This window comes from Anolis sagrei, chromosome 5, assembly GCF_037176765.1.
Source record: "Anolis sagrei isolate rAnoSag1 chromosome 5, rAnoSag1.mat, whole genome shotgun sequence".
Taxonomy (NCBI): domain Eukaryota; kingdom Metazoa; phylum Chordata; class Lepidosauria; order Squamata; family Dactyloidae; genus Anolis; species Anolis sagrei.
In genome coordinates this window covers 128112115-128131417 of record NC_090025.1, presented here as the reverse complement: position 1 = coordinate 128131417, position 19303 = coordinate 128112115, and the positions used below count along the sequence as shown (strand labels likewise).

The 19303-nt window shown below is 38.1% G+C and overlaps 1 protein-coding gene across 11 annotated transcripts in view; it reads right to left on the bottom strand.

Annotated features, from left to right (window-relative positions):
• CADPS2 (calcium dependent secretion activator 2) overlaps nt 1-19303 on the bottom strand; it is a 326390-nt gene that overhangs the window by 132122 nt on the left and 174965 nt on the right. For all 11 annotated transcript variants that reach the window (XM_060777737.2, XM_060777739.2, XM_060777738.2 and 8 more), the window contains exons 9-12: nt 12874-12940; nt 9461-9569; nt 8271-8471; nt 3819-3955 (exon numbers count right to left, since the gene is read on the bottom strand). In XM_060777737.2, the coding sequence (XP_060633720.2) occupies nt 3819-3955; nt 8271-8471; nt 9461-9569; nt 12874-12940 (514 nt within the window). The remainder of the gene's footprint in view (nt 1-3818; nt 3956-8270; nt 8472-9460; nt 9570-12873; nt 12941-19303) is intronic.

Sequence of the window (19303 nt, the reverse complement as noted above, 5' to 3'; positions counted from 1 at the left end):
TGTTCTCAAATAAAATGCTGTGTCCAGGTAGGTTCATCAGGTGCTCTGCTATGGCTGATTTCTCTGGCTGAAGTAGTCTGCAGTGCCTTTCATGTTCCTTGATTCTTGTTTGGGCGCTGCATTTGGTGGTCCCTATGTAGACTTGTCCACAGCTGCATGGTACACGGTAGACTCCTGCAGAGGTGAGAGGATCCCTTTTGTCCTTTGCTGAACGTAGCATTTGCTGGATTTTCTTGGTGGGTTTGTAGATTGTTTGTATGTTGTGTTTCCTCATCAGCTTCCCTATGCGGTCAGTGGTTCCCTTGATGTATGGCAGGAACACTTTTCCTCTGGGTGGATCTTCATCTTTACTCCCGTGGCTTGTTCTTGGTCTTGCAGCTCTTCTGATGTCTGAGGTGGAGTATCCATTGGCCTGGAGAGCCCAGTTGAGGCCAATGGCACTCACCCATCGTGATCCCCCACATACGACTTGCTCAAGATGTCCACCTAGCCGATGGGGCAAACAGGGCATGGATACAGAAAATTAAAACCAAGTTGTTATCTTCAGTTTCTTCATCATAGTTCAAACTTTTTTCTTTCTTTCATGAATACACTTCTGACTTGCTAACTCAATAGAGTGCATGTATTTTTAATTTGATAGTGTAGGGGCATCACTTTTTAAAATGCATTTGCTTATAAATGCCTCATGTCCATCAGAAAGTTCAGTCAAAGAAATTTAATATGACAAATATTTTTGAGCAGGGGTTATGCTTGAATCTAATTGTTCCACAGTAGGCTGGTTTTGTTATGAGAAGAAATGTTGTACACAGTCTTCATTTAATTACTGAAGTGAACAAGCAGATTGAACCTGCTTTGTTGTAGTAGAGCCTGTGAGTAACGATGCTAACAGTAGTTAGGGTAGTAGAAGGGGGAAAACGGGTTAGGGAGAGAGGAAGACAGATATAATACATTGGATTGGACTAAGGTAAAAGAGGTACAAGCTGTATGTGCGGAACCGAAGTCTAGTGATACATTTGTAGGGTTCTCTGGTAATGAGGACTGGCAATCTGAGTCTTGGGGAGACCTAAGTCTTGAGAGAAGATGGAGAAGTTGGAGAAATGGGAGTAGGAGTTCACGTGTGGAATCAAGAATAACTGCAAGGGATAACAACGGGGCGGAGGTCAGCTCATCTTCTGATGATGATGTGTTAGATAAAAGTAGGCTCTGAAATGGGGAATCTTTGCAGAAGGCAAGGTGTTGGTTTATGTTCGTGCATTGGGTACTTGTCGCTGCCTGTTTCGTGTTGGCATTGGGTCCTGGATCTACAGGTTACTGCTTCTGTTTCTATGTGCTTTCGACTCAGCTTGGATTCTCTTGAGTGCAGATTTCCCCTTCCTTGACTTCGGACCGGTTTGACTACGACGCTGTCTACGTGGACTTTGGGACTTTGCTACTTTGGATTCGGCTTGCTACGACCTCAGACTTCGTTTGACTATGCTTTCTTCCCTGCGGCTGTTTTGTTTGTTAACAGTTTACTTGCTGTGCTATTTTGTGTGACTTTCAGAGTGCTTTGTTTTAATCCGCTTCTTTTCTCCAGATAATCCGGATTATTGCTTCAGTTATCTTTTTGAACAAGGACTGGTTTTTGCCTTTGAGTTTTGACCAGAGGCACTGAGTTAAGTGTCTCTGAGTCCTTTTCATTTGTTTAATAAACTCTATTTTGGAACTAACTCTGAGTCTGGCCCTTTAAGGTGTCTGTGTCTTGACATGCTTGGTACAAATCATGAACAAATACATGGTCTGAATTCATCTCTGAGAAAAACTACCTTTAATTAATTGATATATTTGTAAAAACTTTTAACAGGGCCGACATTTGAGCTGAAGAACCATTGCTATTCCTGTGAGATAAAAATATGCATATCACCCAATACTCCCCTTCAAGTGCCATTGATGTAGTAAAAAATGGGTTGAACTGGCACTGCAAGAACTTTGGAAGAGGAAGATCCTAGGTTCAGTCCCTGAGATATTCAGATCAATCTTTAATCGAAACCTGGAAAGCTCCTGCTAGTCAATATAGTCAAAATAGAACTGCATGGGTCAATGACCTTCTTAGTATATGGGTGCTTCCCATGGTCTATGCTTCCATAGCATATTTGTAACTTCCTCAAGACATGCTAGGAAAGGGCAACACACAAATACTGATTCTTGTCCTTGGGAAATTATATACTGGTCTCACATTCCCATAGTCATCACCATATCATGGCAGAATATTATTATTGTCTTCCAAAGGTAAAGTCTTTTGTTGGTTTTGGTTTGCTTGGAAGATGTCTGTTGAGAATTTGTTTTATGTGTGGGGATCGGGCAACACACAAACTTTACAGAGAGAGGTTCTAATTGAATGGCTACCTCAACAATTGGTGGCCTCTTATCTGCTGTTGCCTTTGTCTGCCTTCACGGCCATTGTAACATATACCATGTTATCATCCCCCTGTTCTGCCACTGAGGACTTCCTTGGATTGCTCAATGTAATTACACAAGACAAGAGGTAGCTGTGCCTTGCTGGCTGCATAGTAGCTTACTATGCTTAGTATGTCTTAATGTTTTGCATGAAGGTACTGGCTGGCCCCATGTCACCCAGTAATTACAATGAATATTAGTACTACATTTTATGGACTACATCTAAGATTATTTTGACTTGTTGTCAAATATGGCTGACACAAAATATCTCTCCAGACATGAATATGATGCAAGTACAATTGGCTGTGAGCCTGTATTGTTAAACGTACATGCAATGGCAACTTAAGATTCATTGCTGCATAATGTGTAAAATAATAATTTGAAAATGTAAAATAGTACACTATAAATAAATAATATTCCAAATGGGAGATATGAGTGTCAAAGTGGAAAATTTGCATTTCACACAATGGACCTCACATTGCCTATCTCTATTTCAAAAAAACAAAACAAAAACAGATCTTTCACGATATTCCACACCTCTACTTTCTCCACAATTGGATTATTTATGTCAAACAATGCCTATGTATGCAAGTAAAAATATAAATAGTTCTACTAAGTTTGTAATTTTATTTTAGTAGTTGGCCAACTGAATTAAATATAACCTACTACTACAAGCAAAAAGGACTATGCAGTCAGGGTGAATACTGATTACTGAGCAAACCTTTCTTTAATTATAGTATGAATTAGTTTTATTCCAATTACGCATCCTTTTGATTGCAAACTTGACTCTTCTCCAATATCTTGTCTAACAAGTGAAGGAGAAATAGTAGTAAAATTACAGACTACCTCTGGATTGATAAGTCATTTACCCAGGATTTAAGCCTACAAAGCTAACCTTGACTCAGCTGAATACAAGCACAATAAATCTATTTGCCTTTCTCCCCCTGTGGTTTTGATTCTATTCTTTGCATTTCTCTTCCCTTCCCAGTTCATGAAAGAGAAGAGAATTACAAGATAGATGACATAATGCTTGACATCTGGCGAGCTGCATTTGTACCTTAAAATGCCTGTACAGGTGTTAGTAAATCCTACCACAGAGGGTTCCATATTTATTAAAGCCTTCTGTTTTTATTCAGCCCTCCCTGGAGGGGCTGATAAACCATGGTTCAGAGTCAGTTTGAGTCTATTCTCTTCTCTATTGAGTGGCACAGCAGTAGCCTTCAAGTGTATAATTTTCAAATTTGAAGCCAATCGATTGAAATCCTTTATCCCAACCTCGCACACAGTTATTAAATGGGTCTGGAAGAAAAGACCACTTTGCAACAACTATTTCTCACTTTTCCCTCTCCCCGCATTTCTTTTATTCCAGCCTTTTTACTCACCAAACAAGAATAGGAATCATTCAATCGGTGATCCAAGGTCTGCCTCTGAAGTATTCTAAAGAGGGAAGCATGGTCAAACTTGCAGGGATTAGCAGAAATAAACTCATCCATGCCATGCTTCTGAGCACGCTCTGTATCTGATTGCAGGAGAGAACAGAAAATGTGTGGATGTAGATTGTTCCACTTGAAGCCTGGCTTCATGTTGAATTGGAGGATAATCTTATTTAGTCTCTCTCTCTTCCTTCCCACCACTCACCCACAACAAAGTTTAAGCAAATGGCAACACTTTAAAAACAACCATAGATTGAAGGAGAGTAAAGAAACCCCTCTTTCATATTCTGGGTAAAAGTTATCCTCCAGAGTAATGGACTGAACAATCTATTCAAATATTTTGCAAAAAACAAAACAAAAGGCCAAGTATTTATTCTAACAAAGTGGATCTTCTGTTGTGCCTCCAAAAAAAAACTCCTTGTTTTTTAAAACATATACTTTTATTACATAGGTGACTGTTTTCACAAGATAGTAAGTTTGTCTCCTGAAAACAGAATATTATATCTGTTTAAAACACACAAGCACAGCAGGTCTTGCTCATGGGCATTAAGACGATGTTAATCACAGACCAAAATAGCAAGTATGGCTAGAAGCCCATTTCCCAAATGGCAAACTAGAGCAGAAATGAACACACAGGCTTGTGCAGGGTCATTTCCAGTCTTTTTCCTTTTTACATGCGGCTTTTAATGAAACAAACATAATGTAGTAATGGCAAAGAGCTCTTTCAACCTTCCTGAACAGAGTAATGAAACTGGGAGCAATGTTTCTTTGTCTAAATTATATGTAACATACCATCTTAAATGGCACTTCAATCAAAGGTCCAAATTTATTATTGTTCAGGGATTGCATCTTTCAACGCCTTTGAACCCTGCGGGTTTTTCCAAAGACAAGCTCTAGTGATTGCTTTCATTAATGGTATTTTTTTGTCAAAATCCTCAATGTGAGTTGTCTACCAAGTATGGACAGAAAAAGCCTTACAGTGGCCAAAAGGACTAGTTATGCATTAGCACATTAGCTCACTTAGACTCCATACACAACATTGGGGTGAATAGTTTGCTATCAACTCAAAAATTGATTGAACCCTTACAATAAGGTCTTTGCTTCTCTTTGTTCCTTTAATTTCAAATATAGGTCTTCTTACGTACATAACTATAAAAGATGCATCATAAATGTACTTTTGAAAAAACTGCATAGCACAAACCTAAAATTTCTATAGAAAAGGAGACAAAAGTTTATTGATTAAACCCAATTATAGAGTTAGGTTCATAATAAAACTCCATATTGATCTGTGGACATGATGCTAACATAATCAGTCACATTTAGAAATTTAGCCCCAGATCATATTGATCCATGTCAGATCCAACTTCCAGTGGTAGTTGCAGACAGAAGAATTATTTAATTCAAGCTGAAGGATCTACAGCATCACATCTTGAAAAGATGCACAAACTAATTCATATCATTTGGCTCCGTATTGTCAAAGCAAGAGTCACATCCATGTGACAGATTTCACCAAGGTAGATATAGCAAATAAACAGTCTGACAGTACATTGATGAGACGATCATCTGCAGAAACAGCAGAAGTGGATTTTTCCCTAGAGTTTATGAAGCAACACCATGTATGATTAAACACCCTTTAGGATACAATCCTGTGCACACTTAAATCCCACTAAAGTTTGACAAGAAATGAACGAATTAATAAAAGTATTGCCAGCTGAAGGGAAAAAAGAGTACATTTCATACAGAATTTACATGGCCCAAGTAACTCTAAATACAAGATAATGGCAACAAAAGGCAGAATTAAAAGCCTTAATTTCCAGTCAAATGTTGAGTAAATATTTTGAATAAATTATTTATTAATAATTTATTCAAAAGGCTTTTAGAACCCTCCATGTTTTCAAATAATACAAAAAAGCTTTTTATGTTTTCTAAATTATTATTTTTTGCCTGAACATGGCACCTGCTATTATCTGATATTATAGAGAAGTAAAAAAAGAGAGCAGTGCTTCTTTGTGCTTTCTTTCTCCATTTCAGGCAGATTAATTCAAGTAAGACATTTCAAAAGAACTTGTAACCTTCAGTTTTCATTATATTATTATGGTGTTTTTATCTTTGGAAACCAGAGAAAGGCAGATGAGCTTATAGCTTCATGAAAATTAGCATGTTTAAGACGTGACTTTAAGCGTGTGGACCCCAGCATTTCTAACAGAGTTGGAATGACAGAAATTGTTTCTACATAAATTGGTTTTACACTGGTGTGCTGGCACACCAGTGAAATAATTGGATTAAACAAAGTAATAGATGAACATCAACTGTAGTGCTATAAAGGGGAGCAGAAAGAACCCTATTTTCAATCAGGATTTACAATGTGTGCTGCTCAATAAAAGCTGTAACTTTCACTGGAACCCTGCTGTTATGATAGTTAGTGGACTATTTCTAACAAAGTGATTGCTATTTCCCTCCATTCTCTTCATAGCAGGACAAGGAGGAGAAGTGGAGCAAAGGGTTATCCACCAGAATACTTTATCAGAACGAAGAGTCTGCACTTGGCCGCAGCCTTGAAAGAGGAGTCTGAGCGCGAGTGCTAAGACTGTCTTCTCTTGACTCCCCACCCCAAAGCATTGCTAGTATGATAGACCATGAAGTGGTTGCATGAAGTGCAAGGGAGAACAAAGGTTTGATGAAATAGTCTGCAGAAATAACCAACAGCTATAGGAAAGCAGTTGAAAACACATGATGTCACAGCTGAATGTGCTGGGACAGGGTGGGCAATATGTCAAAAAAAAACACCTGGAGTTATTATCAATTAAGTCCACTGGTGATTGCAATATTAAGAATGCAATCTCTTTCAGTTTTTATCTCCTGGGAGAATGGAGCCAAGGATCAAAACCTGTAAAATATTAAATATAGCTCCACATTTATCCCCTTCAGTTCCAATTACTGGGAAATAATTTCAAAAACAATTGGTTGCACTTATCTGTAACTAGTTATTTCCAGGTTCTAATCAGTTCTGGTATAAATGGACTTAGGCCTCATCTATATTGCCATATAATGCAGTGAACTGTATTGCACTGCATGATATGGCAGCATAGAATCATATAATCCAATGGAGTTAAACTGTATTCCAATGGGGCCTTAGAATGAGAATGTGATATGCATGATCGAATCCAATGCCTATTCCTTCATCCATCTAAAACTACTATTTGATCAAAACTCCAATAAAAGTGGCTTTGTCATGCACAGTTAAGAAAAGTCAAGCTGGATCAGATCAAAGGCTTGTATGGTCCACATTCATATCCAAGTGACCAATCATTTGCTTATAGGAAGCTTGCCTGCTAGACAGGAAAATTAATTGTAACCTCCCTCTCATTTTCCCTAGCAAGTATTACATTTAAGTATACAGCCCAGGATACTGGGGGTAATATATTCCACCCTGACAAGTAGCCATTGATTTCCCTATCATCCATGCATTTGCACAATTTCCCCTTGTTTAGTTTGGCAATCAAAGGTACATCCTCTGGTAGTGAGTTTCGCCAGCTCCACTATGTATTGCATTGAATGTTATATTGGTGTTTTGGAGAGAAGTTGGTGTGGAATCTACATGGGCCTGCTGCACTATCATAATGGTTAACTATTGTAATAAAATGGAAGTTCTTGATTTCTCCATTGGCTTTGGTATTCTCCTTAGGAAAAAAAAAGACCGCTATTGCTGCTAGTGGTAATGTGTTTACCAGATAAACTGCTTCATTGGCCATAATAACTCTATAAAAATGATTACAGTAAAAGAAGACCTTGCCTTCTTCTAAGCCTGAGAACATATGCCTTGCCTTAAGTTGGTTTCTGTGGTTGAATGGAAATCTGAACTGTCTTACACTCAGACTTACACTCAAACCCCTTCTACCATACTGGCTCACACTTTAGCCTTTAGCCTCTACTTTGGTGCTATTTCCACTGCTTGCTTTTTTCCTTAGCTTAATGCCCTGTCATTTTGGGATTTGGAGAAAGCTCTCCTTGCTCTCAAACAGGTCACTATCCTCCCATAAACTGGACCAAATTGATCCAACATCACCTGCTACAGGTCACAGGAGAGGCTTTGCAGAAACGTTTTAATATTTGTATAGGTCTGGGGGGAGCACACGAGTATCGGGGGGGGGGGGGGAGGGGAGGTGTGCTGTATGTAATCTATAAGATGTACTTTTCCTGCTCCTGGTTTAAACAGCAGTGGACACATGAATCTATATTTGAACTTTAACAATATGAACTGCAACTTTAATTAAAGATAACACAGCAATAGTACAGCTAGGTATTTGATAGCTATAAATGACAAAAGCTGCCAGGAAAAATCATGTTAACTGAGTAATTATGACAATAAAGCCCTCTAAATTAAGAATGAAGTGAACTTACAGTGAGATATATCTGTTTGGTTATGACTTCCTTTTGGATTCATCTTCTGTGCTTGGCTTGCAGGAATGGGCTTATAAGACTGACCAGTTGCTCTGTACATTGCCTGAACCCACAGGATTCTATCTTGCTCATCATCACTGGCAAATATCACGGTGTCACCTTCTTTTACAGCATTGAAGAACATCTGACCACCTTGGAGACCTGCAAATTTAGGAAAAGTCAGGGTCTGGATAATCTGATCCAAATACTGAATTGAATTATTGTCCTCCTCCAACTTCTAAATGTTGACATCTTTTTGTATGAAAAGGATGACAGCTGCATTTTTCCCAGCCCTACTCATTAAACCAAAAAAAAAAGTGAAGGCTCTGTATGGAACAAACCTACTCTTTATCTCAGACCCAAACTGAGGGGTGGAATAGGAGAGGAAAGATCACCTTGAATATATTTGTATTTGTTGATCTGCTAAATGAAAAAAACAAACAAAAACAAAAACAAATAGCAATTCCTTATGTGTGTGTGTGTGTGTACGAATGGGAGCTTGTGACCAAGTTGGGTAAGATTAAAAGGAATTGTAGCCCAAAAACATGGAAGGTCAAGGGTTTTCTTGAGAGGATTGTTTCTCACCAAAGGAAAAGCTAAAGCATAACTTTTAAAATATCTATTGCTGTAGCACAGATTTATCTGCTTCCCACTGGAAACTGACTGGAAAAGTATAGTCCATTTTAGCAGTTAATTTTTAAAAAAGTATTATGACCCTTGTTTCCATGGGGAAAATGTTCTAAGAGAAGGGGTGGATACCTGAAACCATGAATAATTGGCTATATGCCACCTGGAAGCATACCGTAGAATCACACTAGTGGACTTAGATAAGAGAGGCCCACAAATATAAGGAGGTCATATTATTCTACATAGACTTGACCCAAAACTGTTAAAACCAAGAAAAACACAGTGTAAGTTTTTGGAAAAGAGGAGGATTAATTGTAATAGAAACAAAGGACAAGAAAAGATGTCCATACACATAAGTGCAACCACTACTTCAGGGGAAAAAATCTCACAAAAAAGAAATAGTCTCCAAATTCTCTGTGGTACTAACAATTTTCACTAATTTTGCTTTTGACCTCGAAAAGTACCTTATGCCAGCTGAAAGAATATTTACATAACTATTGAACACACATGTCACAGGAAAATACCTGGATGGGGTGATGTATAATCCACAGTGTAACCCTCAAGTTGCATTAACTCCTGAGGCTCAGATTTCTTCTCTCTGTAGTTGCACATAGCAAATGTGTATTGGCTAACCTGAGGGAAGAAAAGTTCTAAATTAGTTGTCTAAAATTCTCAAATGGAGTTGTTTATTAGAATCCAGTCCCTTTATCCATGGGAGATACATTTCTGAACTTCACGTGGATACATGAAAACTGCAGATAATAGTAAACCCTATTGAAATGAAGGACTTCCGGCTCAAGCATACAAGAGTTATGGAAGACCTAGAAAATGCCTAGCATAGACATATTTTATTGAACACAGTTAAATGAAACCATGGATACTGATCCTATGGATCCAGGGACCACACTATATAGATCAGTTTGACTGCAGAGTTCTTCCATGTTTTGCCCCATGTTGCAACCTATACAAGGGATCAGAAACTTAGCCCAAGAAGAAGAAGAAGAAGCAGAAGCAGCAGCAGCAGCAGCTTGAAAGCTGACCCAGTTGATGGTTCGAACTGGATAATATTTATTTATTTACACTATTTCTACCCCACCCATATCAGCCCGAAGGCGACTCAGGGTGGCGAACAGTTGGCACAATTCGATGCCATATATAAAATACATACATCAATAAAAATAGAAAAAACATCACATCACAATGTATCTAAAAGCATAAAAACAGTGAACAATAAAAAAATTTAAAACTATGTCTTCATGTTCAGTCTTTGTCCGTGATAGGCCCAGAAGCTAGATAAAACCATCCTGGGCATATGGCAACCCTACCTCCTCAAGTGATGCTAATATCATTTGGAGCTAATTTGTCTTCCTCACTTGCAAGATGATTGATAATGGCAACCTTCACTTAAAAAATGACTGCTTGTTTTAAGAACAGAAGCTATTTAAGACTAGAGGAAGATCTACATGGATCATTTATCCCAGGCCCAATCTGGAATGGTGAATGCTGGATCGATCCTGGGATGGTTTAAACTGCTGCCACTCCCTACCACTGCAGAAGCTAGAGGGAGTCCTGACAGTCCCCTCTTGTTCTTCTGATTATAGTAACCAGCAGGAGTGTGGTCTGGAGTGATGTTGGCTGGGGCTCTGGAGTGATGAGGGAGAGGGGAAGAAAAGAGTATTGCTCTCTCCCTTCTCTGATCTTCTCACTGATCTGACTAACATCGCTCTAGGCAATGAATGACCAGCACAACCCATGTCACACCTGCTGGCCAACATGACAGGGAGAACAGGAGGGGACAGGGAGTGCCATCTCATGTTCCTGGGCTACCCATGCCCAGGGAACAGGAGATGGCCATGTAAGCAGTTGTGACCAGTTCTGTCTCAGAACTGGCCTAACTGCTAACATGGGCCTAAAGTCATGGTTTGTTCCAGATTCTGGGGGAGAATTCGAAGCAACCAATGACTTCAATTAATGCAGTCAAGGCTGCATTAATATCATAGGCCCACTTTAAGCTGGATCAGCTCCATGTGTTATTTAGGTCCTATTGAGCTGATTCAATAGCTCAGTGTCTAAGGAAGAGAGATTACACAAGAAAAGCCTTGACTAGAAGGACTCCCAAAGCCTTCTCATTCAAAACCTGTGACTGAGAGTGGATTTTGCATGATCCCAATCACCCTAATTACTATGGGAAAAGGAAATTTAACACTTTAAAATAAAATAGGTTACTGCAATGCACTCTACGTGGGGTTGCCTTTGAAGATGGTTCGGAAACTGCTGTTAGTCCAATGGGTGGCAGCTAGATTACTAACAGGAGCTACATACAGGGAGCATACCACCCCTCTGCTATGTCAGCTCCACTGGCTGCCTGTCCACTTCCGAGCTCAATTCAAAGTGCTGGTTTTGACCTATAAAGCTCTATACAGTTCTGGTCCAGCTTACTTGTCCGAACGCATCTGCCTCTATGTCCCACCTCGTAACTTAATATCATCTGGGGAGGCCCTGCTAGCTCCCACCAACATCACAAATGCAGCTGGTGGGGATGAGAGACAGGGCCTTCTCGGTGGTGCCCCCCCCCCCCGGCTTGTGGAACATGCTTCTTACCGAGATACGATCAATCCCATCTCTCCTGGCTTTCAGGAAGAAAGTAAAATTGTGGCTATGGGACCAGACTTTCAGTCAGCAGACATAAATTAGCACTTTAGTGGAAATGGATTGGAAAGGCGATTTACATGAGGATATGATTCTAATTGGTAACAAATGTTTTTTATATTGTTTAATTAATGGCTTGTGTATTTTATGTATTTTATCTATTTTAATGGTTTGTTTAATGGTTATTGTATTAATTGTTCATGTAACGGCAACAAATTGCTGCCTATGTAAGCCGTCCTGACTCCTCCTTTTGGGGTAGAGAAGAGACGGGATATAAATACCAGAAATAAATAAATACTAGAACTTTGTATTATGGGCTAGAGTAAGACATCACCCACTAGGTTTTCCTTTTCAGTTTCAATGTGTCCTTCAGTCTGTGGACAACAAAGAAGCATATTAGCTTACATGGTTGTAAAATAAATGTTTGTTTATTCTGCATGTATTATGATGTGTAAAGCTTATCACTGAAGACTGAAATGAAGAGATAACTCAATTTCCTCTTGCTTTCAGCCCAGCCCTGATCTGAAGGAGAAAAATCTACCCTAAGTAATCTTCCTGTGTTTGAAAGCACTCACTCACTATACTAACAATCACTTTGACAATACAATCACTGTGGCTATTTCTTCTTTTTTTCTTTTTTCTTTTTGAGTTTCACATGGCAATGAATGAAAACAACAGAGTAAGCAGATACACTGTGCTGCACACTTAGACTGTAACTCAGGCTTGGTTTCAGATTTTCCCAATTTGTGAGGCATTTTTATAGTTTTTAAGCAAGAAAAACCCCAAACCCCTTAGCAAACTGTATAGAAGTATATTAGCCATGCCAACTGGTCTTAATCTTTATTGTGCATTTAGCAGTGGTTCTCAACCTGTGGGTTCCCAGATGTTTTGGCCTTCAACTCCCAGAAATCCTAACAACTGGTAAACTACACTGTGTGGACTAATGCAATATGAATGTTATCTTAATTGTGAAAATAATACTAAGTGTTAATTGGTACATCTTTTACTGTTTTTTGAAATACTATTTCCAGTTGAAAAGTTGACATAAAGGGAAAAAAATCTTTGGACAATTTAACACTGAAACTATTAAAATAAAGACAGAAAGAGAAATACAGGGTTAGTCAAAATGCATAGGCCAATAAGCCATTCAATTGAATGGCTTATTGGCCTATGCATTTTGACTAACCCTGTATATAAGAGTCACCTATGGATGTATTTGTGCTACAAATGTAGAAAACATGTTTTAGTCACATGTCTTCTAGTATTTAAGGTTAGGAATGTTACTAACCTGTACAAGAACGAAGTAGCGCTTTTTCCACCTTTTCCAAACTTTCTGTCCAAGTGCATACAAATACCTGCCAAGCATGAAAACAAAATGTCCACTGTTACAAATGTGATAAAATGAATATATCACCACTAAAATTAAACTATTTGCTTATGAATAAACTTTTATTTCATTTCATTCTGTTCCATTTATTAATCCTGAAAATTCGTGTGCAATTTATGACAATTACTGTCATTAACAGAATTGTCAAAATAGTACTTTGAACCCATATCAGTTAAGTGTATTATGTTACTTTTCTACCCAAAAAATCATTTAAGGTAGGTTGAAGTTTAGAGCCTAATATCATCATATTCATCTGTTGCTAAAACAAAATTTGAATTGGAGATGTTTGGCTTTACAGCTCACATTTACGTCACAAGGAAATCCCTGTTGGCTTTCAAGGGTTCTGTGGGAGCCATCTTAAGACTTTGCAATGTATTTACAAGCTAAACAGGGACAATTTGAGTAAATTTCCTTAACAAAGTTAAAATAAGCATACTATATTTTGTGGAAAATATTGAATTTTTATGAAGTATAATGATCAAAGCTGTCCTGCAATTAAACAAATATAATGCCATTTATTTTTGAACTGGTTCTATTTGGAAAACTCGTGTTGTCCTAAGGTTTACTTAATATGTATTCTTTGAATGTCTGTAAAGGAAGACAGAAAAATCAGTTCTCTTTTTTCTTAAGCCTCTAAAAAGCTTTGACCTTTTGCTATCTGACACTTCAAAGAATGAATTACCTAAGGACAAAGTAAATCACATTAAGTAAATCATATTTGTTCCATTCATTCATTCTTGCACACTGCACAAAGAAGAGTGTGCCTACTCTTGTGGATGCCAATATTCTAAACAGATATTTAGAATGCTGTGTTTACAGCAGTAAAATGATGTGATCACTTAAGATAAATTAAAAGCAGACAGGGCACAGGTAGGACAGTATAACAAAGTATCTGTTGTGGAGTGGGAGAAAGGAAAAGAACCATTAATTTTGCTCCATTTTTCTGAAAGGAAGCTATAGAACTCTAACCAGCCTCTTTTCCAGAGGTATGTCTCTGAGCCAAATAATGTACATATTAAGTTATCCGTTTGGTAGTCCTATCCTGACTTTCGAGCAATACCTTTCTTACCTGAGAGGCCACTCAAGTTTGGACTCCACTGCCTCCTGTCACCCACTCAGAAAAAGAATGCCCTAGATTCCTTGACAATGTAGATGAGGTTGGAAATTCTGTTTTCTGGCATTTCAGAGAAGGAAAAGATAATAGAGTGAAGTATGGGATACCACTATTTAAAAATGTTCCATGAACTTTCAGAAGAGGCGTTCAACTACGCATTCTTCAATCTTGTACCTGTCTTTTCCATTTGGAAATGCTGATGCAGGCAGCATAGAGTGGTTGTGGTCACAGGTACTATTGCTTGAGTCTCCCTTATCCAAAATGCTTGAGACCATTTTTTTTGTTTTGTTTCTGGAATACCTGTATTTCATATATGTAGCAAGTGGATCTAACTACACATCAAACATTCACCATTCACAACCCAAGTTGCTCATTCTGTCACACACCACCATTGAGAGAGCATGGCTACTGGAGCTTTCCAACATTCCCTGAGCCCTTACCAGCCAGATATTTTCTCCTTTCCAAACAATTGCTTTTTCAGGTACTTTGTGTAATTCAAACTCCCTCTTCCCTTTCCTCCATCAAATTTCTGACAGTTGTGGAGTATGAGCTCCTTGAGAAAAAAAACTCAGCGAGTGCTGAATGTGTAACTAACTAACCCCCTTTCCTGAGAGGAAAGGGGGGGGGGGGGAGGTTGCAGTCTTGCAGATGTTGGATTTCCAGAAAACAAATATTCATCTAGTACCTGTAGTTTTGCCTTGGCCAGTAAGGCCAGAGTAGATGTGTGGTCTCTGCCAGAAGAATGACAGTGCACACAATTTCCATTTGGGATGCACCTACATAAAGGAATTCAATCAAAGGAACAGCATCTAAGCTCTTCCTTCAAGATTATGATGAACTTTAGCCCAAATCCCAAATAGATGCCTTTTCCATGTACTTCTATCTATCCTTCATATTTTAAATACTAGACTATATAATCAAACAATTGTAACTAGTCAAAATATAACACTCCTCTTTTTTCTCCTTGGGCATGATTTCATTACTTGCAGCTATTGGTTCCTTTTAATGGCCAACTCTGACACTTCTTTTAGATTAATGATTTAAGAGGGAACAATGGCAACAAATTTACCATTTAATAACAACTTAAATACTAGATCAACATAACTACAAGAAAGACCATTGTATACTTTCCCCTACTTATATAAAGTTCAATTTGCACAAACTATGAAGTACTGGCTTTCTTGGGAAGGGGGTAGCATAAGACTTAAAATGTGCTGTTCTTACTAGGATTAAGTAACAAAGAAATTAATGCTATTGACACAAAGTCTGGATTTAATGGGAGAGCAAAGCCCTATGACACTGGAGCTGACATACCTCTATAAACACACAGCAAAGGTCTTAAACTAATAATCCTTCCTTTGCTTCAGTTCTCAGTGAAAGAGTCACTTCTTTTTGAATAAAATCTCCATAATTATTAAAGGAAGTGTCGTACAAGAGAAAACAGCATGTAGTCACTCTTGATTTATTTCCTCCATCAGATACTACACTGAATTGCAAGTAAAACTTTTACAGCAACAGTAAATGTTCCATGTAATATTTTTGTGTGATCCTCCATTATGGGTCATACCTGTCCTTTCAGTTGTACACTGGCACTTTAATTCCAAGCTGTTTTCAAAATTGATAAAATTTTATAAATACACATATTTATTTATAGCAGAGTGGGAAACATGTGGCTCACCAGATGTTGCTGAACTTCTCTCAGCATTAACTAATGGAGGAGAATGCTGGGAGTTACAGCCCAACAATACCTGGAGGGCTTTGTGGTTCCTATCCTTTATTAATAGCACAATCTTATACAAACTTTTACTCAGAATTAAATCTCATTGCAATCAATTAGGATTATATCTAGCTAATTGGGTATATGATAAAGATATTGAAATAGTACACAGTCACCTGTCAGACTGGAGACTTCCCTCAATTTTATTTTAAAAAACCCTAAGAATTGGAAAGACAAATATGAAGGAATTAAGAGAAGATCCTGAAATATCAAGATATATAATTAAGCATTGAAGTGTAGACCATACTATGGATTTCCCTATTCTACGTATGTTTGTGAAAGCTGGGCAGCAAAGAAAGTGGATAGCAAGAGAATCAATACATTTGGGATGTGGTGGAGGAGAAGTGCTCTGTGGATGCCATGGAATAAGTGAGTCCAAGAGCAATTAAAGCTTAGACTCTGCTTAGAAAATGACTACACTGAAACTGAAACTGTCATGATGACTAAACAGAGGCTGTCATACTCTGGCCATATCATGAGAAGACATGACTCACCAGAAAAGACAATAATACCCGATAAGGTAGAATGCCATAGGAAAGAGGAAGTCCACAATCCAAATAGGCTGACTCAATTAAAGAAGGCATTGCCTTGAGTCTGCTGTTGAAGATAGGAAGGATAGAGGTCTCTAATTCATGGGTTCACCATATATTGAAGTTGACTTGATGCAACTTAATAACAACAGTTAGGTACAGGATTACAGCAACTCTCATCAGCCCAGTCAATATAACCAGTGGCAAGGGATATTGGGAAATGAGCCCAGTGACAGAGTGGCATTATCATCCCTGGATGACAACCCTTGTCCATATATTTTCACTTCTGGAGTTGCACACAATGTTTGTAAATTCATTGTGAGTCCTGGAGTTCTTTTCCCCATAATTTAGATACAAATTGAAAGTCTCCTTGTTTGTATCAACAAGACCTTAAGGGGGAAGGCAGACATTTCAATCACAAAGATAAGTCATGCTGTGTTTCATAAAAGCTGTACTTGAAAGATGAGGTGCTTCAAGAGACCCAGTGTTTCAAATTGTATTATATTGTGAAATTCCATGGCCTGGAATTATGTGCCAGAACCATGAACAAAGTATAGAATTTTATTTACCATTTAAAATGATTCACAAAAGCTACGAAAGTGTAACCATCTTCATGCAAATGTAAAGTACAATAACTACAATGGACTCATGGTTCCTGAATCCCCATGTAAATATTAAAATCCATGGATGCTCAGTTCTCATTATATACAATGATGCAGTCAAATTGTGTCCCTTATACAAAGCAGCAAATTCAAACTTTGCTTTGGAATTTTGAAGGAGAATATTCTCAAGCTGTGGATGGTTAAATCTGTGGACATGGGACAGGGCGGGGGGCAACTGTATGTTCTTATTAAGTGCACAGCCTGTTAGTATAAAACGTCATGGTTTGCAGTGCTTTAGTAATATTACATTCCCATTTGCTCTTTTTTGGAATGGGGCACAAGAAGCTATGCCGAGCCTGACAAAGTAGAGGTTAAAGAGGAAAAAAAGGGGGCAGCAACTTGCTGAAGAGACAGACTCTCACCTCCTTCTGCCCAGTTCTGTTCAGTGGACAATATTTAGGATATGCGAAGGATATAGTTTTACACACTCCCCACAATAGTCAGGATTCTGTGCTCCCTTTAATTTGGATTTCCAAAGCATACTGACATTACATTTTGGATATACCAGAAGAACCTGAATTCAAATTTTAGTACATTCAACAAATGCATCACATAATAGACTCTCCTCTCTAGTGACTGTTTTTGTTTTTGTAAACTTTCCCCTACCTTTCCCCTAACACTGGTGGGAGGGTGGGGAGATTAAGTAGATCCATTTTAAGGACATTTCCCAAAGAAAAGACAATAAAAAGAGATTGAAAATATCTAACTGCCTGTATGCTACTTTCCCACATTTCTTCTCAGAAATCCCACACCTCCATATTGAGAGAATTGTCTTTACCAAATGAAATCATAAAAATCTGGATACATTGGATGAAAAAGATCTCTCCTCTCCCCAGATTATGCTGTATATAAAATAATGTTTTGCAAGATTGTCCTGATTATTAGTGTTGTGCTAAAAATATAAAAAGATGGCAAAGGTGTATATACATTTAGATCATGCTGTTAAAGCTCATGCTGTTAAAGCTCATGCTTTAACAGCATGCTGAGGAGGGTAGATGAAGTCAATAGCAATGGATAACAACATAAACTGAGTATAAACTGGTCAACAAAGTTTTTTCATTGGACATGATTTTGGGTGGCCTGGATAGATTTCTTGATGCTTATTTCAAATCTGTTTTGGGTTTTTCTATAGCACATCTAGTATTTGTGATGAGACAAATTGCATGTCAGCAATATTTGTTATTTTGCTGCAACTTAAATAATGCTATTTCTCTTTTCAGATTGAATTTGTTCACTACAATTTGGAAACGCAGTGGGCTCCACACATCATTTGCACATCTAGCAGTTTACATGAATGGCTTCATTGACAAAGGACTTCACTTCCATTTGCAATACCCATAATATAGAGGAAACCCAAGGATCATGACAGAGATTGCTACTTTTGCAGTGTTAATACAACTGACTTTTTCGCCAAAACTAGATAGAAAATTTTGTATTCAAAGTTGGATTTGGCCTGCAGACCAGTTCCTTTTGCCTCACTTGGATGGATTTGAGACTGTTGAAGATGAAACTGAATCTGATGCCTTTGCTTGCAGTAGTAATCTGGATCCTATATGACTGATTCTGCAGTAGTGCCAGGCATCTACCCAAGAAGAGCTGAACAATTTGATTAGAGATTTATCCCTTTCAAAGGAAAAGCAGAGCTTTTGGTATCAAGGCTTAAACAGGAACACCTGTTTGGAGCAGGTATAAAAGTGTGCCACCATCGAAAATGTAACTTGACTTAGCTGAGTATTTTATTGTTGATGATCCATTGTTTTACTGCAATGATATCAATGGGCTCTTTGAAACTTTATCATAATCATGAGCAGCATCTGACTGGCATCTGTTTATTGACTCTTCAGAGTGAAGTTTGAAAGCTGGGTTGCTGCATAATGGAAATCAAAAGCTGAGCATACTGGTTGCTCATTTTGTTCATTTAAGTGAAATGCATGACAACATGAAAATGTTTATTGAAATAGTCAATTACAAAACACATCAGTGGTATATCTGTGGTGGTTTAAAAGTCATTGGAATGCTGATGACCATGCAAGCAGGGTTCACAAAATTATGTTTTTTACTGTTATTGGAATAACTTGGTTATTCCAATGTGCCTTCAGTGACTGAACGTAAGGTACTCCCTGACCAAAAACTTTGCACTAAATGACCTCAGTAGCACTTTATTTATGGTTCGTGCAATTAAATCCTTCCTCATCCCCGGATCCCCCCTCCTGATGTTTGACATTGTCCTATCCCCCAGTGTTTTAAA